The sequence below is a fragment of the Zingiber officinale genome, chromosome 1B, assembly GCF_018446385.1.
Source record: "Zingiber officinale cultivar Zhangliang chromosome 1B, Zo_v1.1, whole genome shotgun sequence".
NCBI classification, from domain to species: domain Eukaryota; kingdom Viridiplantae; phylum Streptophyta; class Magnoliopsida; order Zingiberales; family Zingiberaceae; genus Zingiber; species Zingiber officinale.
In genome coordinates this window covers 8705052-8733046 of record NC_055986.1, presented here as the reverse complement: position 1 = coordinate 8733046, position 27995 = coordinate 8705052, and the positions used below count along the sequence as shown (strand labels likewise).

At 41.8% G+C, this 27995-nt stretch overlaps 3 protein-coding genes and 1 long non-coding RNA gene across 6 annotated transcripts; 1 reads left to right on the top strand and 3 right to left on the bottom strand.

Moving 5' to 3' along the window:
- Window positions 1-2888: 2888 nt before the first annotated feature.
- LOC122049316 lies at window positions 2889-3347 on the bottom strand. Its single transcript, XR_006130921.1, has 2 exons — window positions 3220-3347; window positions 2889-3072 (listed from the first exon to the last, which is right to left on the bottom strand). It is a non-coding gene; the product is annotated as an uncharacterized LOC122049316 (long non-coding RNA).
- Window positions 3033-5087, top strand: LOC122049306 (amino acid permease 6-like). Its single transcript, XM_042610708.1, has 5 exons — window positions 3033-3182; window positions 3257-3490; window positions 3583-3676; window positions 3754-4102; window positions 4182-5087. The coding sequence occupies exons 1-5, from the start codon at window positions 3128-3130 to the stop codon at window positions 4818-4820; spliced, it is 1371 nt and encodes a 456-aa protein (XP_042466642.1). The 5' UTR covers window positions 3033-3127; the 3' UTR covers window positions 4821-5087.
- A 14910-nt stretch (window positions 5088-19997) lies between these two features.
- LOC122049284 lies at window positions 19998-24797 on the bottom strand. Of its 3 annotated transcripts, none has more exons than XR_006130912.1 (6): window positions 24407-24797; window positions 24027-24097; window positions 23151-23256; window positions 22263-22395; window positions 21158-21888; window positions 19998-20450 (listed from the first exon to the last, which is right to left on the bottom strand). XR_006130912.1 is itself a non-coding variant. In XM_042610699.1 (6 exons), exons 1-6 carry the CDS (start codon window positions 24472-24474, stop codon window positions 20418-20420), a joined length of 504 nt encoding a protein of 167 aa, XP_042466633.1. In that variant the 5' UTR covers window positions 24475-24797; the 3' UTR covers window positions 19998-20417. The 3 variants fall into 3 exon arrangements, 2 of the variants coding, with proteins under 2 accessions (XP_042466633.1, XP_042466624.1); XM_042610699.1 differs by having other exon boundaries at window positions 21796-21888; XM_042610690.1 differs by having other exon boundaries at window positions 19998-21888.
- A 161-nt stretch (window positions 24798-24958) lies between these two features.
- Window positions 24959-27623, bottom strand: LOC122025050 (mannan endo-1,4-beta-mannosidase 5-like). Its single transcript, XM_042583835.1, has 6 exons — window positions 27234-27623; window positions 26931-27125; window positions 26737-26859; window positions 26415-26617; window positions 25865-26320; window positions 24959-25554 (listed from the first exon to the last, which is right to left on the bottom strand). Exons 1-6 carry the CDS (start codon window positions 27621-27623, stop codon window positions 25083-25085), a joined length of 1839 nt encoding a protein of 612 aa, XP_042439769.1. The 3' UTR covers window positions 24959-25082.
- Between the last annotated feature and the right edge of the window lie 372 nt (window positions 27624-27995).

Here is a 27995-nt window from a genome sequence, read left to right as displayed (position 1 = left end):
CAGATTTGCATTCTGCTAATCAATTGTAGTTGGTGATGATGTGCCGACTTGTTCATCTTAAATAGGACTGTTGATGCGAACGTTATTCTGATTCAATTGCAATTGAGTTTAGAAGCTCCCCAAAACATGTAATTGAAAGAGGAAAAGATGATCCAGTTGCAAGCCATAATAATCCAAAGGCAGGTGTCAATGTAAGTCAAATTAATATACTTTTTCTCCATATATATTTTTTAGTTCCATATCATTTTGAATACATTAAATAAAGGTAAATTAATTCAAAAACTTTTGCAACAGTAAACCAAAATCTGCTGAGTTAGTTTCATCAGTGTCATACACCAATAGGCAACTTGCATATATCTTATTATCTCGTGACCATGACAAAAGGACATGACATGATCCTGCATGGGGCCATTCAAAACTTCTTTAATTTGTCGTTTTGGCGACAGTTTACGTTCTAATATCAAACACGTCTCGTGAGCTCTACTAAATCCATACGCAGACACGTTCTTTTAAACGTCTATTACGAAACCATTTCTGCCTTCTCAGTATGGCAAGCGGTTCTGCTCTTTCAAAAAGAGTGTTCATCATATCCTACTTTAACTGTATCATTGAGCTACTTTTGCTTTCGATCCATGTTAATAATTACCACCTTTGCAGACTCGGAGCTAGAAAGCCAGTCTCCGACGTTGGAATGCTCCCTTATACGTACACTGTTACGCTATTCCTCTTGTATACACTTATAACTAATCAGTAAGCAGTCACGTCAGGAACAATATATGCGAGCAGCTTTAGATATTGAGTATGGAGTCGAGCAGTGGGCGAAGCCATCAAGCAAAAGGCCGTTTATAGGAAGCCAACGCGGACTGCACCTGTTGAGAGACAATATCATTATAATTTAAAGCAGTAGGCAGACTACTAAACTGCCGCCTGCCTGCCAGTGACTGGGCGAGCACTAAGCCTTGTGCATTCCTCGGCTTTAATTTTAATTATTGCTCGTCCATCAATCAAGTTTTGCTTCATCTTTTCCGAGAACTTATCTAGCGAATTATTCTCCTAATTGGCAAATAATCCTCGTGTTCTGTGCATGGCGAAAGTGTGATTCGATTCGATTTACAATTATCTTTTTACTTGGAGAATTAACTTTGCATTGGTTCCTTGCATTCGCAAGGACGTCTCCTAGCTACTCCTATATCTTCCAACGAGAAGGAATTAACAATAAAATATGTGAATACAGAATTGTAAAAAACTATAAATTACTCATAATTAATGCACAAGGTGTTCATGTCCGAAAGTTAAAAAAATGGAAAGTAAAAAATGTAACGTTTTCGTTGACCGTATATAGACTTCGTTCGGACCTGCAACATAAATTACGTTAATGTTGAACCAGGGAAGGGGTCCCGACGTTGGTCCTTCGATCCTCAAATCAGTCACCGACGATGAAGTGTAAAGCAGAGTAACAAGAAGACTGTAGCACAAACAATGAATATCGCATACCTCCTCTAATGCTGAGACCCCTCTTATATAGAGCTCATGTAATGCTTGTGCACACTTTCCGAGGTAAGCATGCTTAAAATTTTTACTGAAAGACTTGTCAGTAAAATGTCCCTGACACAGTACCTTAACGGGCCGAACATATCTCTGAATTGACAATAATGGAAGCTTCCGCCGTATGATCTTCTGGCTGCCCATGCCCAGTGTCGGCGACACCAACTCCCAAAAGAATGTCGCTGAATATCAGAGGGAGTGTACTGCTAGGCCGAGCGGGTTGGCCGCTCGGCCGAGATCTCACCACTCTGGTGCCTTGTTCGGTTGGTCAGAATCTCGCTATTCCTCATTATGTGTCTGCTCGACCGAAGGTCTACTTTGTCACTGCCGAGGCCTGTTGCTAGGCCGAGTGGGGTAGTCACTTGGTCGAAGTCGAACTCTGCCCACATCAAGCTATGTTGTCTGGCCGAGTGGAGTAGCCGCTCGGCTCGGCTTCTACACCTCGTTTCCCTTGAACGTCGATTGTTTGTCTTCTCCCCCATGTCGAAGGAGGCGACGGATCGGAACCTTCTCCCCCGGTTGGTGCATGCCTCGCCCGACCGGCCGATACTATCTGCACGTTTGACCGCCTTGATTTTAACCTCCACCGTGATCGTGGGATGAGACCCCTCATCATCACCGCATGACAAGGAAACATAGATTAACCTAGTATTAGTGTCGAATTTACACGTGCTATGGCATTGTTATTTGATTATGTCGCATCCAATACCTTACACTACGTACTCGAATAGGTTCCTAGTGGTTATATATGGCGTCCAACTATAGATCACAGCATCCGCATTAGAGCAAATTAAATGATAGTATCGTATCAAATTGTTGGTGATCATGCAATGTCTCTAACAAGTACATGAAGGACTAGAATCTCGACTTTGAATGTCGATAACAAGTGAATAAGATGCTAGCTATGACCTATGTGAATAACAAATTCGACATTAGAGGGCCGACAATAGTATTGCTTTCAGTGTACAGTTAAAGTTGTTGAGCATTCTTTCAAAAAATTATATATATTAGTATGCAACCACCAACAATGATTTAAGCTAAACGAACGAGCACTCCATTTCCAACACAAAAGGGCTACTCAAAGCAAAAGTTGGCTTCATTTTAAAAATAAAGATAAAAAAAATTGTTGGAGAAAAGTAGACTTATTTTATCATTTTATTCAGAAACTTACCTCGCAAGTTAATGAAACAAAATAGAAAGTAGGAGTAGTTTTAGGAGAATAACAAGGGAAGTTACTTGAATTTGTTCTTCATCCACACTAATTTTAAGGTTTATATCATCTTCTTTTCCATGGATGTTTCACTTGTCTTCCAATAATGCAAGCAAATTGCAACCCCTCTCTCTCTCTCTCTCTCTCTCTCTCTGTCTTTTAGTGGTGGCAAGGATTTACAATTTTGAACCTTTCACTTTGTTATTTCAAATCGAAGAATCAAAGGGATCATCAGGTATTGGAAGCACACTCCGCCTGCACTATAAATCACCTCCCTCCTCCCTCACTTCTTTCTCATTCCAACTGTGGTCGAGATCCTGAGAGAGAGAGAGAGAGAGAGAGAGAGAGAGAGAGGAGGGAAAAAAACAAATAATGGAGAAAAGCGTCATCGTTAACGACATCGAGCATGGAGATCATGAAAGACAAGGTAATTAAACTGTTGCAGCTCCTGTTACTTACTTTACCTGAATTCTCTCACACTCGAGCTGTTCTCGAATGCAGGAACTGTGTGGACCGCGACGGCGCACATCGTCGCAGCGTTGATCGGTTCAGGGGTCTTGGCACTCGCGTGGAGTGTCGCTCAATTAGGGTGGATCGTCGGGCCTCTGGTTCTCCTCTTCTTCTCTGCTGTCACCTACTACACCTCTGTTCTCCTTGCCAACTGCTACAGGTTCCCTGATCCCATCACTGGAACGATCAATCGCGCATATATCGATGCTGTTCGATCGTATTTAGGTACAAACTTTTCCATGACAACAACTAAAATTAAGAAGCGATGGAAATGACTCGGAATCGATTACCTTTTTTTTAATGTCTTGTCCCTGAAGGTCCAAAGCAAGTGTTCTTGTGTGGATGTGCTCAGTATGTGAATCTGTGGGGAACTCTCGTGGGCTACACCATTACAGCCAGCACAAGCATGATGTACGGCTGAATGATTCATCAACCAGTCATTAATTTTGAATTCGAATTTTTCATAGTCGATTCTTGCTTGTCTCAAGGGCGGTGAAGCGCGCCAACTGCTTCCATCGGAATGGGCACGGCGCGAGGTGTCTGGTGTCGGGCAACATGTACATGGTGGTGTTCGGCCTCTTCGAGCTCGTGCTGTCCCAGTTCCCGAGCTTGGAGAACATAACATGGCTGTCGGTGGTGGCGGTCACGACATCCTTCGGCTACTCCTTCATCGGCCTCGGCCTGTGCGTCGGGAAGTGGATTTCTCATGGCGAATTCAGAGGCACTTTGGGCGGCACCGGCAACGCCGCCGCCAGCGAGAAGGGCTTCAACGTGCTCCTGGCACTGGGGAACATAGCTTTCGCATACACTTTTGCGGACGTCTTGATTGAGATTCAGGTGATCTAACGAGCTAATTAATTAATGAGTAGTCGACGATCGACGACGGCTGATGTTCCACATGCTCTGAATCATGCAGGACACCCTGAAGTCGCCTCCCGCCGAGAACAAGTCGATGAAGAAGGCGACGCGCAACGGCATCGGCCTGACCACCGTCTTCTACCTCTCGCTCGGTTGCATAGGCTACGCGGCATTCGGCAACGACGCGCCCGGAAACATCCTCACCGGTTTCGGTTTCTACGAGCCGTACTGGCTCGTCGACTTGGCCAACGTCTGCGTCATCGTCCATCTCATCGGAGCGTATCAGGTCTACGCGCAGCCGATCTTCGCCAGGTTCGAGATCTTCCTGGCTTTCTACTGCCCGGACAACAAATTCCTGCAAAAGAGCTACTCCATCGGCTCCTTGAGCTTCACGCCGTCCAAGCTCGTGCTAAGGACCATCTTCATCATGTTCACGACGCTGGTGGCGATGCTGTTTCCCTTCTTCAACGCTGTGCTGGGACTGATCGGCGCCGTGGGGTTTTGGCCGTTGGCCGTGTACTTCCCATTGGGCATGCACATGGCTCAGGAGAAGATACGAAGAGGCGATCGCAAGTGGTTCGTGCTGCAGGGCCTCAGCTTCTTGTGTCTGCTAGTTTCGATCGCTGCGAGCGTCGGCTCTGTGGCGGACATTGTGCATAATCTCAAGGCAGCTGCACCATTTAAGACTCCATATTAGAGACAGAGCATTCTCTGATGTGGAATCATGCCTCAGTATTTAGCAAGAGGTGGCTACAAAAAAAAGTTAAATGAGGGAAGAATTCTGAGTCTAGATCACCTGACTTCCTTCTAATTAGTCTAGATCTCTTGCTTGAGTTGCAGTGAGAGAGAGTTTGAAATGGATGATTCGGTAAGAGTAAGAAGCTATGGAGAGAATTTTATTTTCATCAAACTGACAACGAATCTAGAAAATTTGATAAGGAATAAAATGTTCATCCCTGGTCAATGGAATTGATAAAAATGAATTAAAGATGCAGATTCTTTAGTATAGTCCATCGTACCACCAGCGGCGAAAGATGACCATAACTTAATTTGAATGAGAACCGAACCCAAAGAGGTAGTTTTTGGTTAGTCTTTTACACCGCAACTAGTTTTTAGAACAACTCCATGGATACAACAAATTAATCAATCGTGTTATATATGTTTGATTCTGACATGATCTGACCACGCGCAGTAAGCATTATCTTAGAGACTTGCAGATCTTGAATATACCAAAGCTGTCCAAAAACATCATACTGCTCAAGACTTGAAGAAGGCACTCAAAGGTCCAATGCTAGATACTTGTTCACCCACTTGGGCAGAAACCTATCGAAGATTTTAGCTGCTCATAACACTAGTAAACACACTTGTAGTTGATAGATCATTTTTTTTGTATGCTCACTGCCATCACTATCAATCAATGTCTCCACCTATTTGATTGTGTTCCATCGACATAGCTCCAAGGTTAATTGTTGATAAGTTGGCTATAGACTGTGGGAATCTGCCTGCAAGCTTAGCTTGTTGTCAGACAAGACCAAGACCTTTAGGTTAGTACGATTTGCCAAAGCATCTAAGAAGCTCCAGTCGAGAGCATCTCTTGCTTCTAACTGAGTATAACCAAGTTGCAGGAAGAACTAATTTTGCAGGGATCCAAAACTGTTTGGAATCATGCCGATGAAGTTGTGATCCAATATTCCAATTGGATTGCTTTTACGTTGGGAGCATTCGGCCATGAACTTGGACACCGTCCATAAAGCCGATTGCCATTCACATACAAAAACTGCAGGCGCGTAAGATCGGCACTGAAATTGTGTGGTAGATAGGGCTATAAATGAACAAGTGTTCGTGAACAAGCTTGGTGTTCAGCTTGGTAAGAACTTGTTTATGTTCGTTCAATATAAATAAGATTAATTAAACAAACAAGCTTGAACAGCTTGTTAAACTAAACAAACAAGCTTGAACACATATGTGTTCAGCTCATTAACGTTCGTGAACAATATTCGTGAACAACATTCGTGAACAACGTTCATGAACAAGGTTCATGAACCATATTCATTAATAAAACTCTTTTTAATATGCTAAATAAAAAAAATAAATAAAAAAAAAATTTAAATTGTCAAGCTCAATAACCAATCAAACAATTAAAAGTTTCAAACAATCAAACAAGCTTGAATTGAGAACTTGATAACATCTAAACGAACCAAGCTCAAGCCAAGCTTCAAACAAGCTCAAGCTCATAAAAATAAACCAAGTCAAGCTTGAACACTCATTTCAAAAGCTTGGTTCATTTTAAGCTCGGCTCGGCTCAGCTTGGTTACGTTATCAAACAAGCTTGAACACCCCAAAGTTCGGATCGGCTCGACTTGTTTACAGCCCTAGTGGTAGAGGCCCAAGAAGGTTCAAAAATATGAAAGTACGTGGGAGGAAAGCTTTGTTAATTTTGTATGTATTTATCATGGTGGCAAAAGGTGAATACGCTCGCCCCCAGTGTTCCCATCAATCTATCTCAGGACCAACACGGAGGAGGTAAATCACGGACGACTTTATTAATTTTGTATGTATTCATCATGAAATATGTTCCATTGATTACATAAAATAAGGAATTAAGGTTTAATTTGATATCAGAATATATTCCTAAAATCATATTTAATCAAATTGATTGAGTCAATCAATTGAATCTTTTCTTTTAATATGTTAATCAATTAGAATTCTTTTTTTAATATTCCCTCTCAAGTTAGAGCGTGGATGTCAAAATACTTAGCTTGTGAATAAGTATGTGAAATAGAGATTGGCCCAATACCTCAATGAATATGTTTGTGATCTTATTTTCACTTGACACATAAGCAGTCATAATTTTTCCTTTTTTGATTCGCTCACGAACAATGTGACAGTCTATCTCAATGTGTTTTGTCCTCTCATGAAAAATCGGATTGACAACGATGTGCATCGCTGCTTGATTGTCACAATATAAAAGTACTGGTTGTTGATGATCAATACCCAAATCTCGTAATAAGTACCTTAGCTAAGTTACTTCATAAGTGGCGGAAGTCATGGATCTATATTCTGCCTCAACCGAAGACTTAGATACGCTGGTTTGTTTCTTACTTTTCTATGAGATAAGAAATTTTTCAAGAAAGATACAATAACTAGTGATTGATCACCGTATAGTAATGTCTCCACCCCAGTCCACGTTACAGAACCCAACTAAACATAAATCACCTTTAGAAGGAAAAAATAATCCTTGTCCTGGTATACCTTTTAGATATCAAAGCAATCAATGAATTGCATAAAGGTGAGACTGTCTAGGTTCTTGCATAAATTGACTAAGAGTATTAACTGAAAATGAAATTTCTGGTATGTGATGGTTAAGTAGATCAACTTTCCTATCAATCATCAATAATACGTCGGATCTTTGAGTAAGTCATCATTATTTGAGTTGAGCTTCAAGGATTGTTCAATGGGAAACTTAGCCGGTTTCGCACCAAGTTATCCCGCTTCTTGAAGGAGATCAAGTGTGTTTGCGTTGGTTGATGGAAATGCCTATTTTTGTAAGATACAACAAATTAAATAATAAGTGTTATTAGATAAATAATCTTATTAGATTTTTCGAGAATTTTTAGAAATTTTTTGAGATTTAAATGAATTCCATATGACATGTTTGAGGGGATAAATTTATTAGGCTGAAGGAAAGCCTCTTTGGAATATCTCTTAAGTGAGAGTTGATTAATTTCATTAAGGTTAAATATAAAAACTAAACTAAGGTTTAATTTCTTATCTCATTTCCTTCTCCCGATTCCTCTCCCGATTGTTTACGTCTGATTCGCTGACTCCCTCTCGCGATCTCCTTCCATCCAATGGCGAATCTAGATAAAAAAGGAAGAGGGTGTTCAAAGAAGGGAGCTGAAGCTTGTCTTCCTTCTCGTTGCCCCTCTGACTACACATACTGGTGGAATTTTCTGGGAGCAAGGGGGTGCTCAAGCACACCCCCACTCCCCCTAGATCCGCCACTGCTTCCATCGCCTCCCATTGTCACCAGCGACCACCGAGCCCGGACACCAATAATTGTGAGGTCGATTGCCACAACTAGCAGCCGACGATCTCCGCTACCGGCCTCTCCATTCTTCGATTGGTTGAGTCGTGCCCTAGATCCCTCTAGCTGATCGTCGACGGTGCTCCTTCTCCACCCACGGTCTTTCCCTCACTACATCATCTGGTGTGTCGCCGCTAGATCTCGGATAGGAGGTGGAGGAGAGGAGCAGCCGGCAGTCGACTCCGGCGCCGGCGAGGAAGGAGGAAGAAGATCCTATTGGCGGCGGACAAAAAAAATGCCCCTCTGCTGTGCTACAGTGCCCCCTCTTTTAACACCAAACCCTACTCACGCCCAAAAGACTGAAATGCCCCTATCCTTTGCATTAATTCCCTCTGGACCCCTCAACATATCTGTATCACAAGCCTTCCCTTCAAGTCTAGTCGAAGGCGGCGCAAGTCCAACTGACTAGACCAATCCCAAAACAGAATCACTACCGAACGCTAAATCACTGGGCTCGTCTTATCATGTTGAACGAGTAGCTGTGGCGATGTCGAGCAAGTGACTCAAGGAGTATCGAATGAGCGACGAGAAATAATGCGGTCCAGGCAACGGAGATAATGCTGATCAGGTAGAAAGACGGGCGCTCGAGCCGAGAGCGCGATCAAGAAGATGTCGATCAGGCGATCGAAAAAAATGCGAATTGAGTATTCGAGAGAGCGTCGTGCGGGAGATGGTAGCGATGCCCAACGAACTACGAGAAATAATGCCAAGTCGACATCCAGAACGATGCCGAGAGAGCGATAGAACGCGATGTCGAAAGGGCGGCGGAACGTCAAGCGAGCGACAAGTGAAATGATAGTCGACCGAGCTCCACATGGGATGCCGAGCAGGCCGAGCGACCGAGCGAGTGATAGAGAAAATGTCGGCCTGGTGACCGTAAAATGTTGACCTGACGATCATCAGGATGTCGAGTGAAACAAGCATGTGGCTAAGTGGACGATCGGGCAAAGGATCAGGCGGCTACTAAAGTGTCGGTCGAGCGACGAAAAATAGGGTCGAGCGGTTGCCAGATAAGCTATCGGACGAACGTCAAGTGAGCGCCTAGACAAATACCGAGCGAGAGACGAAGCAGCGCTGGGCAAGAGTGGGGTTCGAAAACTGAGCGGGAGCATAGCCCGTGAAATCAAATGCGTACAGCAACGAAGGTCGTGATATGAACGGGCGCATCGCCCACGAAATTGAATGTGCACAGAAATGGAAGTCATGAGCCGAACGAGTGCATCGTATGTGAGCTGAACTGGAGTGTAGCCTGTGAGTCGAATGCGCATGGAAGCGAAAGTCGTGAGCCGAACGGACACAGAGCCTATGAGATATTCTGGTCTGGAATCAGTGGAGATACTCTCGTCCGCGACCAATGAAGACTGCCTGACCCCGAACGGGGGAGATGAATGCTCGTGAAAGCTGCTCGACCCGAACGGGGGAGATAGATGCTTGTGAATACTGCTCGACCCTGAACGGGGGAGGTAGATGCTTGTGAATACTGCTCGACCCCGAACGGGGGAGGTAGACGCTCATGAATATTGCTCGACCCCGAACGGGAGCGATAGATGCTATGATAAGCTGGTCGGTGAATACACGGGTTCAAAGTCGTCGCTCGACCGTCTTCAAGCCGGGTATTTATAGCCGCCAGTTCGGCTCTGGCGTTTAACGTCGCCGCTTGACGATGTTGAATCCCGTGGTTGTTTTGATGTGATCAACCAAGTTGGTTAGGTCCTTCTTTGTGTTTGATCCCTGTGTCTGAGTGTGCAGGAGCTTAGGAGCGCAGGAAGTTGAGCGGAAGACGCAGCTAGCTAGAAGGACGGCACAGGAAGGGAGCCGACGGGCTCGGTGCGTCCGAAGGACGAGAGAGCTGCGGAAAGTATACCGGTGGGCGAGAAGAATGTGCGCGGCGTTCGAGGGATGTTAAGCCGGGGAGGAAGACTGCTCGAGGAGAAGGCCGAAAATTGGATTCGGGTGAGCCCTATTTCGGTTGACCGCAATCACCCAAGTTTATCGGAGCTTTGGAAGCTGAAATAAAGTCAAAATGAGCTAAAGAGTTAGCTGTAGGCGCCTTAAAGAAAGTGCTGGAGGCGCCTGCGCAGTCCTCCATGTTGGAGGCGCCTTCAACAATGGAGGCGCCTTCAACACTGTTGGAGGCGCCTCCAAGCTGGTCAAAATGACCGTTCGAGCACCGGATAGAATTCTATCCACTCACCGAGTTGGAGGAGCCTTGAACCTCATTGGAGGCGCCTTGGACCCTCGGGATAGAATTTCCAAGCGCTATATAAAGGCCCCTAGAGCTAGGAATTAGATATTAACTCAGTATTCAACTCTGTAATCAATTTCTAGCAACCAGTGAGCATTTTAAGTGTATAAAAAGGCTTCTTCGCCTACAGTGAAGGAGATTTGCTAGCGCGATCTTCGACTACCTTGGATTAACAACCGTCTTGGTTGTAACCAAGTTAAACTTCGGTCTCCTCTTTTATTTCTGTTTTAATTTTATTATTGTTGCTGTATTTTTTAGTTGAAAGTTTTGAGGAGGGTATAATTTAATTTTGCTAGCAATTCACCCCCTCTTGCCGGCCTCCGCTGCACCAACAGACGGCCTTCAGGCCGAGTATTTATAGCCGCCGGTTCGGCTCTGGCGTTTAACGTCGCCGCTCGACGGTCTTCAGGCCGGGTATTTATAGTCGCTGGTTCGGCTCTGCCGTTTAACGTCGCCGCTTGACGGTCTTCAAGCATAACTCAAACCCGGCCGATCGGCACGGAGTCTTCGACTTCGAGCTCACAGCTCAGATAATATACACCCGGTCGATCGACACGGAGTCTTCGACATCGAGCTCGTGGCTCGGATAATATACGCCCGACCGATCGACACGGGGTCTTCGACATCGAGCCCGTGGCTTGGATAATATACGCTCGGTCGATCGGCACGGGGTCTTCGACATCGAGCCCGTGGCTCGGATAATGTACGCCCGGCCGATCGGCACAGGGGTCCTCGATCGAGGAACTAGGGTAGATCATATAACTAAAAGAAAAAAAATAACTCAAAAACTGACCTACCGACCAGCAGAGGATCTGACTCAGTTCCTCGACTCCCGAATACCCGTGGAGTGAGGAGAATGACACATTCGTCGAAACCTACCGAGGTCATGAGGATGGTAGAATTTTCCGGCGTCGTCCATCTTCACGTTCCAAATCAGGTGCGTTCCCACATATGGCGCTAATTTGATCTTGTCCGGAATCTGGGAAGACGAGGATGCCGGAATGACGTGTCTAGAAGGTTGACAGCATCTCCATGACTCGGATGGTGAGCTGTCATCTATGTTGACCAAGTCGTTCGAAGTATTCTGGTCAACAACACCTGCAACCAGCGACCGGGTTGCCCTGATCCCTGGTACCTCGATGCTCGAGGTGAGTCCCGTGAACATATGAGCAGCCAGATAATAATAGAGAAATAAATGCACGAATAAGGAGTACGAGAACGTACCCTAGCCCCGGGGGGGTGCCCTCGGATGGATGGGTGAGCTGGTCGCAATGCTGATCGAGTCATCGTGGCCCTTACGAATAGATAGGTGTAAGTCAGCTAAGGAATTGGATCTGGGGGCGACGATATGGAATCTGGTGCAACATGGATCCGGAAGGCGGCCTATAGGACGAGCCATGCATGACAGCGACACTTAGGCCGGGATACGACAACAGCTCGCAGGCCGGATAATACAAATAACTCAGCGACTCGATGGCCAGCACCCAACACACAAAGCATAATACAAATCATGGAGGTCGTGGGTTGGCCATGAAGGCACTGAAATTCCGTTCTGTTTAAATTTCCCGTACAAAAATGATACAAGTACATAACTATTCCTAGCAACCTGCATGTTCGATCAGACATGTGTTTGATCAATCAAACAAGTTCTTGAATGATCAAAACACACCTTGATTGAAGTACAAGATCATTGCCCTCTTGTGTTGGTATTCAAAATCGATATCCAAAATCTACACGAAGAAAATAAAACCAATTATGCGACGGAATTAAAAAACTAGTTGTACCTTTCTTCGTAGCTAAAGACTTCTTGATCTTCTGTCGTATTTCTCTCCTCTTCTTAGATGTCGTGTGAGCGACGATCTACCAAGACAACATCACCCTTCTTTTCTTCTCTTCCAAACCGCAGGGCACAAAAGAAGTCTCTAGGATAGGGCACCTTCTAATCTTCTTCCTTCTCTTCCTCTTCTTCTTCTCTTCCTCCTCTTCTTCAAGCCACCGGCCACCAATGGATGGGAAGAGGCGTCGGTCGCCAAGGGAGAAGGGGAACCGCCGGCCCTAGCCAAGGTGGAGGAGGAAACCACCGGCCCTTTGCAAGGGAGAGGTTGGCGCCGGCCGTCGGCCCTAGGTGGGGAAGAAGGTGGCGCCGACCACAAGGGGAGAAAAGAATTGGTTGTGCCGCCGGCCCTAGCAAGGGAGAGGTTGGCGGCAACCACAAGGAGAGAAGGGAGTTGTGGAGGATTAAAAAGTTAGGCTTTAGGGGGCACATCCTACTCCTTTTTATAGACTTGTCGTCGGTTACAAGGAAAGAAAAATTAACAAAATTTTGTTTAGAAAAAAATCTAAACAAACTATGTTAAAACAAACTATGTTAAAACAAACTAAGTTAAGTTAAACCAAACCAACTTAAATTAAATCAAACCAAGTTAAGTTAAACCAAACCAAGTTAAACCAAATCCGGTTATGGAAAGGTGAATGCAAGGCATTATATATTGAGGCTACAACAGAGACCTAGAAGAGAAATTGGTTTAGGCCTCCCGATGGGTTTGGGTTTCCTGTGTTCACCCCGAACACCCAACTCAAGTCCATCAATAATAACTCATACCCCTAAAGGGTTATTATTAAACTACCGTACTAATCTCATATTACAATATGAGTTTTTCTTATTATGAGTGCGTTAATCTCCCCGTGTTTAAGATATCGTATGTCCGTTAATTAAATACGTTACTGACAATTTAGTTAATCAACATCTGAGTCCAAGAGTAGTACCACTCAACTTTATTATTATGCCGGACTAAGTCCACCTGTAGGGTTTACATGATAATCCTTATGAGCTCTTCAAGGGGACATCATCAGCCTAAATAATTAGGACACCGATTTTTTTTATAATCAACAACACACCATATAAATAATACTATCTCCCAACTCATCGGGCCTATTTATTTAACGGATAAATCTCACCCATTAATAAGTCAAAGAAAAAATACTAAGTATACGTGTTTGTTATTATATAAGGATTAAGAGGATGTACATCCATAATAACAGAGGTTATGTTCTTTTATGTAGTCAATATAAATCGAACAACCTCAAATGGTTCTACTCAATACACACATAATATACTAGTATTATTTTATAGTAAAGACAGATCACTAATGTCAAATTACACTACAACTATTCCAATGATTTGTCCCAATCCATCTTAGTTGTGAGCTGCTATTTATAATTTATAAGGAACCGATAATATGATCTTCTGTGTGACACTACACACCATGTTATCTACAATATAAATTAAATGGACAACTACATTGACATATATAGAAATATAAAATGCAGACATTTGACCAAAGTGATTCTCATTTCAAAATATTTCAAAACAGATGTTCATACAAAAGCTAGGCTTATAGTATACATTCTAACAGTCCAACCTATCGTCGGCTGAGTTGTCACCTCTTTTAGCGATTGCTTGAGTACGAGTGTTGGCGGTTCTGCACCCTAGGGCATCGTCGCCTTCTCTGCTTATGCCATCCCTAGCAGATCAACCACCGACGTCGCCCTATCCTTTGATCTAGCTCACCACCACAGTGGCATCCCGATTCCCTTCAGGAAAGATCTCGGATTTGGTCAAGGGATAAGTCATGATTAGTGTTAAAGTAGCATGGATTTGATTGCATACTCTATTTGGGATGTTGAGATTGGTTGCGTGATCGATCATTGTAGCTCTGGTAAGGATTAGACCATGAGGGTGTTGGATCTTCACCAACTCTATCTTTCTCCGGCCATGATCCTTGGTAGCGAGCTTCTCTGGTTGTGAATTAACAGCGATGCATCCAGATTTGGTTAAGTTTTAGAGTTGATTTCATTTCTACATTGGATTGGTTTAGTGATGATTGATTGTGGATTGGATTAATTGAGGTGGATGAATTTTGTGGGATTGATTCATGATTATGGAATTGGAATTCTGATGCGATGTGTTGATTTGGGGGAGTTTCGGAGTTATGCATGTATAAACCTAATCAATTAGGTTGTGGAATGGTTGAGGTTAATTGAAGAGATTAAATCTAATCTAATGAAGATGATGGATTGAGTTTTGGCTTTAGCTAGTTATTATATATGTGATTAGCTAAACTGTATATCATGTGATTTGCAGGACTTTGATTTGAGACAAATATCTCGACGTGGAATTGGTTTATCACGATCGACAGATAAAGGCGGGTATTTCTTCCTTAACCTCTATATAGTTCTTTGACCTTAGTGCATGGTTATTATTTGATGGATTAGTCTGATTTACCTTATATCGTGTTCGTTTGCTACTTTCCTGCTTGATACTTCTGTTTGACCTTAGAGATGATCTAGTTATTTTATATACAGTCTCGACTCTTGATATCTATACTCTATTGTTTATGCACACATAGAGTATGTATTGTAGCGGTTGTCTAGTTGATTGAGTTACCATGATGATTATGCATTTGATGTGGATTGAACGCATGTTGGTATGTGGTATAAGAGTCATCATGTTGACCGTACATTTACATGTTGTGTGGACATGTGTCTAGTGGGATTATTGGAGGTTTCTTGATGATTATACCTAGGTGGTTGTGTGCATATGTGTTTGGTATAACTGTTGGAGATGTCATATTGATAATACATATGTCAGTGATCATATATGTCTGGTGAGATATTGGGGGAGTTATGTTGATTATACTTACATTGTAGGGTGCGTATGAGTATGTTGTGTACATATCTGGTGGGCTACTTATTGTATTTATTTGTTAGTAGACACTAGTTAGATCTACCCATATCTATGGATATAGGTGTTAGATGGATCATTGTACTAGAGGTGCTTATGTGGATTGGGAGGTTACATTGATGATGACTGTGTCTATATTATGATTATCACATCATGTTCATCATTGCACTACATGTTGACGACCATTTGATCCCTTGTGGTATGAGCTACTTGTCAGTCATATATGTGGAGGGTTTGATGACCACTAGCTCCTTTAGGTATGAGCTAGTCATTAGACATGTTAGCTGTCCATTCGACCACTGAGGGAAAGTGGTAGCTAAGAGTGGAGCTAGTCCTGTCATGCTCACTTGGCCGCTCAGTGTTATACTCTATCAGTCTCGACCATTCATGAGTAGTGAGTCTGGAGGGTACAGTAGTCAGGGGGCTAGAGATGTGAGTGGTCAGGGACTCTGATGCTTAGTAGTTAGATAACTACTTAGCTAATTGTCCGACTCGGCCGCTCTATAGTGGTTGTACTGGAGGCTAGTACAGTTGTCATGGACCCAAGCCTCTCAGTCATACAGGGGTTGTGGTTTCTTGAGAGGTGGCGGGGGTGACCATGGAGCATGCAAGCGCATTTGCATATGATGCACGGTGCATCTGTGGAGATATATTTGCATGCATGATTAGTAGATACTAGCTACATATGGTTGTGATATGTTGCACTTGTTTGAACTATGATTGTTGCATATAGTTGTCATGCTTCATATATGTCATTTATTATACATGTATATGTTGTTGGTTATATTGCTCAGGTGTTGTGAGCAGATCTGTTGTTGATCGCCGATGAGTTTACTGATCATTATATCGTATGTGTCGATTCCAGATTGGGTATGCACATTTATTATGTCATTTTCGATCTTGACCTTATGTGTTAGATTCAGATTAGGTATGCATGTTTATTATACTATGGGTAATCATGATCTTATATGTTAGATCTAGATTGAGTATATATATTCATTATGTCAGTTATGTTTAGATGCATTGATTATGTTAGTATGATCATGTTCTTATTTCCTTACTGAGACTATATACTTTGATCTCCATGTTTTGTATAGATCATTTACTATCTTATCTATTACTCGCTGAAAGACCCACACTCCCCGTCGCATTCTTATGTTGTCTATTTTCTCAGGTAGCAGGTAGTGATTATGGAGTCTATCGGTCCCACATCATATCAGAAGATGATTTTTGTTTCGCTTTCATTTTCTTACATATTTTCTTTATGGTTTTGATGTTGTATTAGTGTTTAGGCATGTGGCTATTTTATCGTTTTGGTATTTGTCTTGTTGTTGTTGTGTTTAAGCCATCCCGACACGCATTGTATCGTTTAGGTTTGTATGAGCTTTCCTTTCATTTTTTACTGTATTTTTAGTACAGTCGTGTGGACTGTTTATTATATAACTACATGGTTGTGATCATTTTGTTCCAGCCGAGTGTGCTGTGTATATAACTGCGTGGTTGTATATGTTCCAGTCGTGTGGGCTGATGATTATAGCTTGTGAGTAGCTTTGTGGTTGTATTTATGATTCATATTGTCACAGTTACAGGGGAGATGCTGTCCTTTTGTCGGATAGGGACTTCTTTGGAGCGTGACAATTTTAGAATGAGTTACTTCAATTTCAAGGAAATATTTTAGTATTCCAAGGTCCTTCAATTTGAAGCAAGATGCAAAAAAGTCTTCACATTGTTGATGACCTTTTGATCATTTCCTGCTATAATCATATCATCAACATACAGTAAAATGATTGTAAAAGAGTTTCCACACACTTGTGTGAAGAGTGAGTAATCGGCCCGTGATTGTTGGAAACCAAACTTGTTAATGACAGAAAGAAACTTTTGAAACCATGATCTTGAGACATGTTTTAATCCATAAAGGGATTTGTGAAGTCGACATACAAGTGACTCTCCTTGTTGACGAAAACCAGGGGTAGTTGCATATAGATTTCTTTGGCAAGGTCACCATGTAAAAAGACATTTTGAACATCCATTTAGTGAAGAGCCCAACCACGAACACATGCAACAACTAGAATGCATCGAAGAGTGGTGAATTTTGCAACTGGAGCAAATGTTCCATTATAATCAATACCTTCTCGTTGGGTGTATCATTTGGCAACCAGATAGGCTTTCTATCTTTCAACAATACCATTAAAGTTTTACGTGATCTTGTATACCCATTTGCATTCAATGGGGCGATGTCTTATGGGAAGGGGGATAAGGGACCAAGTCTTATTTGCTTCCAGTGCAGAAATTTTAGCATTCATTGCTTCATCCATTTTTTATCTTTACATGCCTGCTCATATATTTCTGGCTTGACCAAGTGAGAAACATTAGTTACATTATAGATGAAAGTATGGTGAGAAGGAGAAAGATTACAATATGACACATACCTTAATAGTGGGTGTTGAGTGCTAGATTTAATTAGAAGAGACGAGGCAGTGGTTGGTAGAGTATAGTTGACTTGATAATCTAGTAGATCTCTAGAGTATTGATTCTGGTTGAGGAAAAGTTTCATTCGGTTGATCTGATTATTCCTGTATATTTGGGTTGTGTGTAGGCATGATGTTGGGTTGGAGGTCAATGAGACTGAGTAGTGTTATTGACATCTTGTATAGGTTGAGTAACTAAAGGTATCTCTATTTTGTTATCGACAGGCTTTCGCAAAACTAGTACATTGATTTGGCCATCATATGACGTGGTTGAGTATGGAAAAATATTTCCATAAAATATGACATCTCAAGAAGTAATCATTTTTCTGTCAATCAAATCATAAAGAAGATACCCTTTTTGCCTTGGTGGATACCCAAGAAAAATATACTGTAACCCCCCCAAGTTTCAATGGAAGATCGGCTTGAAAGCGAATAACGCGGTCTATATTTAAGAGATGATGGTGTTTGCATTCAACTACCTCATTTTATTGGGGTGTGCAAGTATAGGATCAATGAAAATTGGTGTCATTGCCATCAAAGAAGATTTGCAAAGAAGGGAATTTCACCCCATTATCGTATCTTAATGTTTTGACTGGGTAATTATGTTGTATTTTCACCCAAGAGAAAAAAAATTCTTAATGACTGATTGGACTTCAGATATTTGATGCATAAGATGAACTCAGGTATAACGAGAATAATCATCAAAATTATCAAAAAAATATCTTTTTTTATAATAAGAATGAATTCTATGGGATCCCCAAATATCACAATGTTCATATCAAAAGGTTCATGACTGTAAATCTTACTAATGGAAAAAGGCAAATGAAATTGTTTTGTTAAATAACAAATATCACAAACATTACTTGAATCTAAAGAAATATCTAGAATAGTTTTAGATAATAATCAGAGTGGATGAACGGAGGGGTGCCCAAGATGTTTATACCAGAGGTTGCCTATCAAGTTGATGGCGTTGCAAAGGTGAGAGATTAGATTCACTGTAAGATAGTACAAACTATTACTCAATTTGCCCAACCCAATTGTCTTCTTCGTAATTAAATCCTGCATTACATAAGAATCAGGGTAAAATGTCACTTTGCAACCTAGAGTTTGTGTAAATTTGCTAATCGAAAGAAAGTTTAACTTGAATTTCAGAACATAGAACACATTCTCAATAGTCACATTGTTGCTTAATTTCATAGACCCAATGAATTTTATTTCTACATGTCTTCCATTTGGCAGTTGCACAATAGCATGTTTAGAGATAAATTTAATTGCAGTAGGTGGAGTATTAGATATGTGATCAGTGACACCACTGTCCAAAATCTGTGTTATTTGTGTAAATAAAATCGATACCTGAAGTATTAATAAGAGATTCAGTGTTACCGATATCTTTGTGAAGGAGGGTCATAATCTGATCATATTCTTTTATCGTCAAGTGCTTGATTTCACTTCTCTTCATATTAAAAACAACAAAGGAATTTATAGATTTTTTATCTTTCGATTTGAAGTCTTTTCTTTGATATTTGTGTCCCGAAGGAAAATCATGAATATAGAAGCAACAATCGATGGTATGACCATCCATTTCACTTTGTCTTTCGTGTTGTAAAATAAGCACACGGACCTTCCGAGTGTTGGGAAGAGGATTCATTAAAAGTATGGATTCTCGAACCATGGAAAAAAGAATCATTCAACCCCATAAGGAATTGCATGACTCGTTCGTTTTCTTATGTTTTTAGTGAAGCCCTTGAGGCTACCACAAGTGCAAGTGATTGGATCGTGGTACGAAGATAGTTCATCCCAAAGCGCTTTCATCTTGGTATAGTAGATTGACAAAAATTGTTATCCTTGTCGAAGTTCTGCAATTTCTTGATAGATTTTAAAAATCCAAGTGTCATTCCCTTGTGAGCTCTGTCTTGTAAATCATTCTATACATCGGTTGCGAATTCTATGTAGATAATACTACTTGCAATGTTAGAATCAACATAGTTAAGAATTTATGAAAAAGTTAAGAATCCATGAAAACACCTTGTGATTACAACGCTCCCATATTTAAAATGTGTCATGATCTTCTTTTGGCCTCTTGATTGTCCCGTTGACGAAATTAATTTTTGTTCTTCACGCTTAGAGTTATGCACATTGCACGACTTCATTGCCCATAATTATTTCCTTCAAATAATTTGGAGACGAGAACCAACCAAACTGAGGTAATTCGAATAATGCAAAACGAAAAGATTCGATTGGTAGGCTCCCTTCTTAGAGCTTTCTTCTCCTATTACTACAGCAGAAGTGTATTGTCTTCATAATCTTTATTGCTTTAATACCATGAAAAATATGAAAGTAACTGGGAGAAAAGCTCTGTTAATTATGTATGTAATCATCAATAGTCAATTACAACAACATATACCATCTTTTCAACTATGAAATCCGCCCATCTGATTGATTACATAAAATAAAAAAACTAAGACCTAATTTGATATCATATAGAATATATTCTGAAAATCATATTTAATCAAATTGATTGGATCAACCAATTAGAATTCTTTCGGTAAGACAGGTGGTTCCCCTGTACGTCAAGCATCACAACTTCACAAGAGAGGAACTCCAAAGTGGAGGGGGATGCCTCCTCCAAGATTGTTCCGCGCTAGAACAAGCTCAGTCAGCGTGGTTAGGTTTCCAACTGAAGTAGACACAGTGACGGCGAGCAGGCTTATCAGCCAAGTGCAGTCCTGTTAGGCTGGAGAGGCTACTGATCAAAGAAGAATTGCTTCCTGTGAGTTTGTTGGCTGCAAGAGAGAGCACCTTGAGCTTCGAAATTAAGGGAGCCAATGGCGATAGATATGAATCAATCATCATGCAAAATCTTGACAAGTCATTGCACACAGAAATTGCTCCTAAAAAATAAATTAATTAATATTGGGAACCAGGATCCTTAAGATGTTAAGAGTATCAAATCACATAAATAAACATCAGAAGCCTGGCTTCAGGCAGAGGGATTGCCTAAATGGGGGTTGCCTAAAAGTGGACGTCAGATTCTGCCTTGTATCAGTAACCAATCTCCTCACGACTCTCTCTCTCTCTCAAACTGAGTTTATTGTGACAAAAGACTCCCATCAACCCATCTCAAAACATGAATGACTACTAGTCTTTGGAATAGAAACTAACACATAAAGGATAAAGGAGGTATTAAACTCTCAAACTGAGCTCATGATCTATGATCTGGTACATGAAAAAATTCTCATTCATAAAAAATATATATATAAAAGAATCAAGATTACGATTTATTCAGGTTGCACACTCAAGATTGGAACAACCACTGGATCGAGAGCGGGATCCAAAAAAAAAAAAAAAAAAAAGAACAGAAAAATAGGACAAAAATGAAATATAAATCTCATCAAAAGAAACAAAGTAAAACCCGTGGATAATAACAATGGAAACTCCTGAAACGTCAGGACCAAAAAGGTCTCCTCGAATAGCTTAAAACGACACCCACCAAGCCAGGATGGGAACGGCGACCGTAGGAAGCAAAGCACGCCACGTCGTCGTGATCGGAGACACTATCAAGAACAAAGAAAGGCTGCGGTAAGGCCTAGAAGGAAGGCGGGAAGTGAGATTCCGGTAGCCTGGCATCGGACGCGGCGAGGGAGCGAGAGCGGAGGCCGCCTTGCGAATCGTGTCCTTGCTCGAAAAAGGAAGAAACAAGGAAACCGGAGAACTGAAATGAAAACGGGCGAGGGAGCGAGTTTATTAGAAAGGGGCAAGGTAAGGAACGTTGTAGATGCAACACACGTGGACGGCGTAGAATCCCGATAGTGACGCGTATATTGTAATCCCGGTTATACATCAACCCCTCATAATTCGTTCAAAGGAGTTCATTCTACAAATTATAAACAAACTAAACAATCAATTTTATTTAAGATTCGATGAAAATAAAAAAAAAATAGAAAAAAAAAGACAGCAAATGAGTATATTCTACATACACGATGAGATAAAATGCGAGAAGTTATGCAAATATTGGAATATCAATGGAACCATAAAATTGTTGTCATTATTTGGCACATCTAAATGCTCTTCTTAGGCATATAACAGAGTTCAATCTGTGGCTAGTATCTTTGAGCTTGAAGGACTTACGCTAAATCTGCGAACCAGTAACTTAAAACAAGGGACCAGGAGAGTATACAGAGTGGCAAGGATGAATGGTGCCGCAATAATCCAACCCAACAACTGCAAGAAAAAGGTTAATGGTGAATTGATGATGTATTGAAATCATAATTATCATCGAGATAAAGTATAACCAAGAGATGATTTATGAAGGGTAAATTATAAGGGATTCTCCGTGAAAGATTTTTGGAGGTTTGTGGGGGAAAAAAAACTAGAACCATTGTAGACAAGATTTGGGATTTTCACTGAAAATTCCAAAACTACTTCTTTATTTCGAAATTAACCCTGCGGATGGTACTAGCAATTAACTAAAAGTTTAAGGTTTGTAGGGAGGTTTTTCTTATGGTGAAAATAAATTTTTATATTTTGATGCGACATATTTAAAAAATATAAAAAAACTTTATTTAGAAATTAACGATTGAAAATACTTCACTAACCGCATGAAATATGCTGATAAAAACGTCTTTCGAGGCCTGACCAGTTATCACTTTTTTAAAGGCATCTGAGGTCAATGCGAAATGGTGACCGCCGGAGATGAGTTCGCCTAGCCGCAAGAATGGTACAATTAAACTGGGCAAAAGTAAAGGGTCTTAGGGGTCATAAATAAATAATCAACCATTATATAAAATAAATATATGCAAAGAAAATTCATTATTTTGGTATAGAAACAAAGGAAGATATGTGATTTTAATATTTGAAAGCACTGTGGTTGCATTAAAAAAAAAACAGAAATAAGTGGGTTCTAAGTTAAAACATTCCCTATGTAAACTAGTTCTAATTTCTCAAATTTAGCATGATAGTTTCTCTAAAGAAGGCTAGACTCTAAAAGAAAAAGTATCAATTTTTTTTCATAATTAACACACATGGCCCTCTGAGAACAGTCTATCTGCAAGGGCTTACCCACCACCAATGATCTAGAAATTAGCATAATTTCTGTTTGCAGGGAAACTTAAAATGTGGTAAAATTCTCATGTCATAATACCCAATATACAAGCATTTTGTACTTGTGCAACATTGCGGAAGACTTGTTTCAGCTGTTTGGATTGCCTAATTTCTATGATCTGCAAGACTATAAATGTATGCATCATATATTAAGTGATCAGTTGAAGAGTAGTGAGGTAGAGATGCTACCACTAACAGGAACTTCCGGATCAAGATAATGCATCTATGAACATATATAAACCAAACCTTCCTATGTTTGCCTTTTGATGAAAGAAAGGGTGATATAAAAACGTTTTATGCATATTGACAAAAATGGGAATTAAAAAAAAAGACCAACACAAAATGGATATTGGAACTTGCTTTAGCTCTAAAGATAATATCACCTCAACTCAATCGGGGTGGCGACAAAATTGGCAAGCATGAGAGTTGGAGCATGGCAATGGTTTCCAATGAGTCCTATGGCTAAACCACAAAGGAAAACCGTCGTCCCTGGTAACAGCACAGGAAGAAAAATAATGATTGATTGCAGTTAAAGTGTAACTATAGTCTATTAGTTATATCAAATATGTATTGGGAATCCATGCAACCTAGCCAGACGTTGCAGCAATACTGTACCAGTAATCCATACAAATAAAATCACAAATCACACATGTAACAAAATCCTCAATTTTTATGCTAATTATGATATGAAAGTTAAAGGAAGTTGAAAATAGCCAGATAATTCTTTCTTTAAAATCACAAAAAAAAAACGTAAACAAGTTTCATGACATGCTATCGTAACAACAAAAGATTTTGTGAACAATATATGGTGATCAATTCCAAATAAATATCATAATTTGAAGCTACCAATCAAAACAAAGCCTCCAGGTTCAACCTTAACTTTTATAAATGCCATCCTCCATATTAGTTTCAACTATTTTAGTTTTAAGGTTGGCTACATGGATCTTATTTCTCCAGTGAAATCAACGCAAGACTATACCGTATGAATATATTAACTAGAGTTCTTTTGGTCACCCTGTACTCCTCACCTTCCACTTTACTAAAATTAAATAGTCTAACTACAGTCCAGCAGCAAAATGTCAGGGTGAAAAAAGCAGGATTAAGCAATCAGGTCTTAGTTTTGCAAAGATAGAAGTATAATAATGCAATAGTCTCATTATCCTCAGTATTGCAATCATCTCAATACTAATAAGAGAAAAAAAAAATCATTGTGTATCAAATCATCAGCAAAGACAGGCACCAGCAACTTAAATTCTTACCACATATTGGAAAGACACCAAGAGTAATGCCTAAAGCAGTAGAAAGGGCCAATTGCTTCGGTTCAGCACCCCTACATTAGAACAGACACTCACTTTAAAATAGTCGTAACTGAAAAATCAGCTAATATCAATACCACAATAAACAAAAAAATTATGGAACCAATATCACAAGGATCAATTTTTTTTTTTCAATAACAAACACGAAACTAAGCGTTAGAAAACAGATCTATCAAAACAATTACAAAGGACAGATAATAGACCCACATATATATTATTTATAAGGAAATAAGATCTAGAGTAAACCCGCGTTATCGGGAAGACAAGATAACAAAAGGCACAAACGCATCATCCAAAAAACTACTACGATGACAAGAATTCACCTTCTAATGATCTGCATAAGCGGATCGACGATCTTCCTCTTGAGCCAAGCCATTAAATGGAACGACATGTTTAACCGACACAATCCCAAAGATACAATCTTTTCCCCTTCAACGAAATATGAAAAACAAAAACAAGAAGAAAAAAAGAGAAACCCTATTCCGAATCAACTTCGAGATTTCGCTGCAACTTGCACTGGATAGCGGAAGATAGCGGCTCCTCTTCAATCCACAAGAAACAAGTTCTCCATTTCTAGATTGCTTCCTTCCAATTTCACACTCTTCAACCAGGAAGCTTCAATCTTCGAAACGCCCTTCTCGCCCTCCGATAGATCGCAAACGAGTGGAGCGCCGACCGAACACGTAGCCCCCAAATCAAGCCCACCGATTCGTTCACGGAACATTGTTAAAATTAAATTAATATAATAAAATACGAAACATTATTTTAAAAAATTTATAAAGGCTCTTAAGTTTTGACTTCTAAAAGTATTAATTATTATTTTATGTATATTTATTAATATTATGAAATAAAGTATGAGAAATAACTTTTGCGAAGCCAAAGAATGCCTGATATCTCTTTGCAATTTCCTAAATTAATACTCGATTTATCGATGGAGAATAATCCATCAAAAAGTATTTTTAATCTTCTCTATAATTTCAGCCGCAATTGCAACAATCGTCACTGTTCGCCGGCCTTCGGCGAGGTCAGAGGAAACAGGGGCAGCAGGTTCGGCTGGGGCATCCTCGTACTCGACCGGGGCGAAGGGTGCAAATAGAACCGCCTCTCTTTGATCGCCTGCTCCTCCTCCTCTTCGTTGACGACGATCACCTCCTTGTGTCCCACCTCCTCCTCCGCCGCCGCCGCCGTGCCGGCCGGCTTCGAGGCAGGGCCTGCTGCTGCGGGTTTGTGGACGGAGAGCTTCAGCCGCGAGCAACCGCCGCCGCCCCGCCGCCTCTCGTGGAGCCGCTTGACGCCGGAGAGTCTCGCTGCGTCGACGGACGGAGAGTTTGGCGGCGAGCGGCGGTGCTGGGGCTCGTGATGTCCTGTGAGGCGCTGGACGAGCTCCTTGAAGGTGGCGGCGTCGGCCTGGACGAAGGTGGTGGAGGGCGGCGGCGACGGCGCGGAAGGTGGCTTCTCCATGGGTGCAACACTGCGATCCAATTCTCCGTTGCGTGAAGGAATTAATTAATTACAAAAGAAAGCCAGCCAAATAAGAAGAATAGGGTTTGGCGTCCATTTCGGACATATTTCGTCGTCGAAGAAACAGAAAATGGCGATTAATTGGGAAAGGGCAGACTGAATCATTGATGGGAGGAGTTGGCATGAACAGTTGGGAATTAATTCTATCGGTCAAAATTAGTTAAGCGTTTACTTAATTAGTCAAAACAGCACAAATTTCAATTATTATTATTATTAAATTATTTTAATCCCTATCATTTTCTTATTCATAATAAATTCACCCTCGATGAAGGCCATTCCTTTCACGTCTAGTTCCCCGGCCACCTCGAGGCGCAAAACGGCCCACTTCCTTCTCATCGGCGACGGCGACTTTCATCGTGCGGGCGAGCACCGACATCAAGCGAGACTGGCGGGAGAGCACCGCCCTGGCGGCCGCGTCCTGAGCCAGCACGATCTCGTAGCCGTCGTAATAAGACTCCATGCCCTGCGCCATCAGTTGCCACACCAGCCCGCCGCCGAGCGACCCGTCGCCGATCCTCGCCAAATCGTAGACGCCGGAGAAGACGGCGTCGAGGTAGACGTCGCGGGCGTGCTCGGAGTAACCGGGGTCCTTCTTCGACTTCCCGAACTCGCTAAAAACCAGCGGCTTCTTCAGTGTCTTCCCCGCGTCGTCCCAGTGACTCCGCAGCCATCGCTGCACGAATCTGGTCCGCGCTTCCTCGTTTTGACCAGGGAGCCTGAAATTTTGACGAATTAATCTTTTAAAATTGACTAAATTTCCCTTAATGTTGGCACAATCTTATATCAAATAGAATTTAATTAAATCTTTACCAAACGTCTGGGTAAGCATGGATGGTTGAAAAGTCAATCTCCTCAATAAGATTGCTCGTTATATAGTCCGTTCCAACTTGATACCCAGGATTGTACTGCTTCTTCTCAGGCATGGAGTCACCGTAGAACCCTTCCATCCCAATCTCCACCATGTGTCTCTCGTCCACCGACTTGCAATAGCTAGCCATCTCTTGAACCCAAGCCTATATATACATCATTAGTTTTAACCACCAAATTAACTCTCTAACTAAGATTAGTCACGTTAATTAATTAATTAATTAATTAAATTGTTCGAGGAGACGATCGAGATGACGTCCCAGACATTGACAGTCTTCCCGGAGTAGTCTTCCTGGCACCGAGGCTCGTTTATTAGCTCCCAGGCGAGGATCGTTGGATCGTCCTTGTAGGTTACGTTGGTGAACTTGTTCACTCTCGTCAGCACTTTCTGCGATATGGAAAGGAGAATATATAATTAAAGTGATTTTTATCGTAAAATGAGTGTGTTAATTACTGTACCTGGACGTGATTCTTGTAGTATCCTCTCACCACTGGGTTTGTGTAGAAGTCATCCTCCCCGTTGACTGCGACGCCTGCTTCGCGTGCCCATTCCACGTACTGCGCCCTCCCTCCGAAGTCCTTGTAGTTGTTCGCCAAGCTAAGGATCAGTCTCACGCCGTTCTTCTGAGCCTCCGCGATCACAAAATCAAGTCCCTGTTTTCGATCATAAATGTGCATGTGTGTACTTATACGAAGATGTAAAGCCGATCGATCGATCGATCGATCGTTAGTTAATGCATCGAATGCATGCAATTGTTCTACTTGGAAGACTCGCTCGTCGTAGACTCCCGGGGAGAGCTGGAGGGCCCTGTCTCCCCCGTCGGAGAAGGCCCAGGCGCGGCCGACGGTGAGCCCTGCGGCTGCGGCGGCGCGGAGCACCTCCGAGACCTTGGGCCGTTCCGCCGGCTCCGCGGCCACGTGCATCAGCCAGTAGGCGTTGAAGCCGTTGAAGAGGAAAGGGGAGCCGTCGAGGACGAACTGCGTTCCGCGCCGCCTGACAAAAGAGCTGCTGCTGCTCCTGCCGACGCGGAAGCTGCTGCACGGAACAGAGACGATGGCCAAGAGCGCCAGGGCGGCCGCAAGGCAGCAGCAGGACTTGGCCATCTTGCTGCTGAACAGAAACGAGGCTACTCGATTGCGGCGGCACTGCATGGGGATAAAGATTAATCCGCCATTTATAAATTCGACTGGGGTATAAATTCCAGATTTTGCGATGTTATTCTGCTTTTTTTAAATAATAATAATGATAATAATACTAATAATAATTTCGGTGGTCTAAGTGCACTAAATAATCGACAAGCTTGTAACGAACACTGACGGGGGTTGTTGCATCGATCAGATATGTGTATTTATATATTGAAGGTATAAATATATATAAAAGGGAAGAAGAGAGATCGTTGAAAAGGGCCGGGAGATGCTCACGGAAAAGGGAAGGATATTGTTGGGGGTGACGGGGGAGAGTCATGTGGGCCGTTACGAGGGATTAGATCATGTCTTAACCGATTGGGTTCACTGACTTCGAAA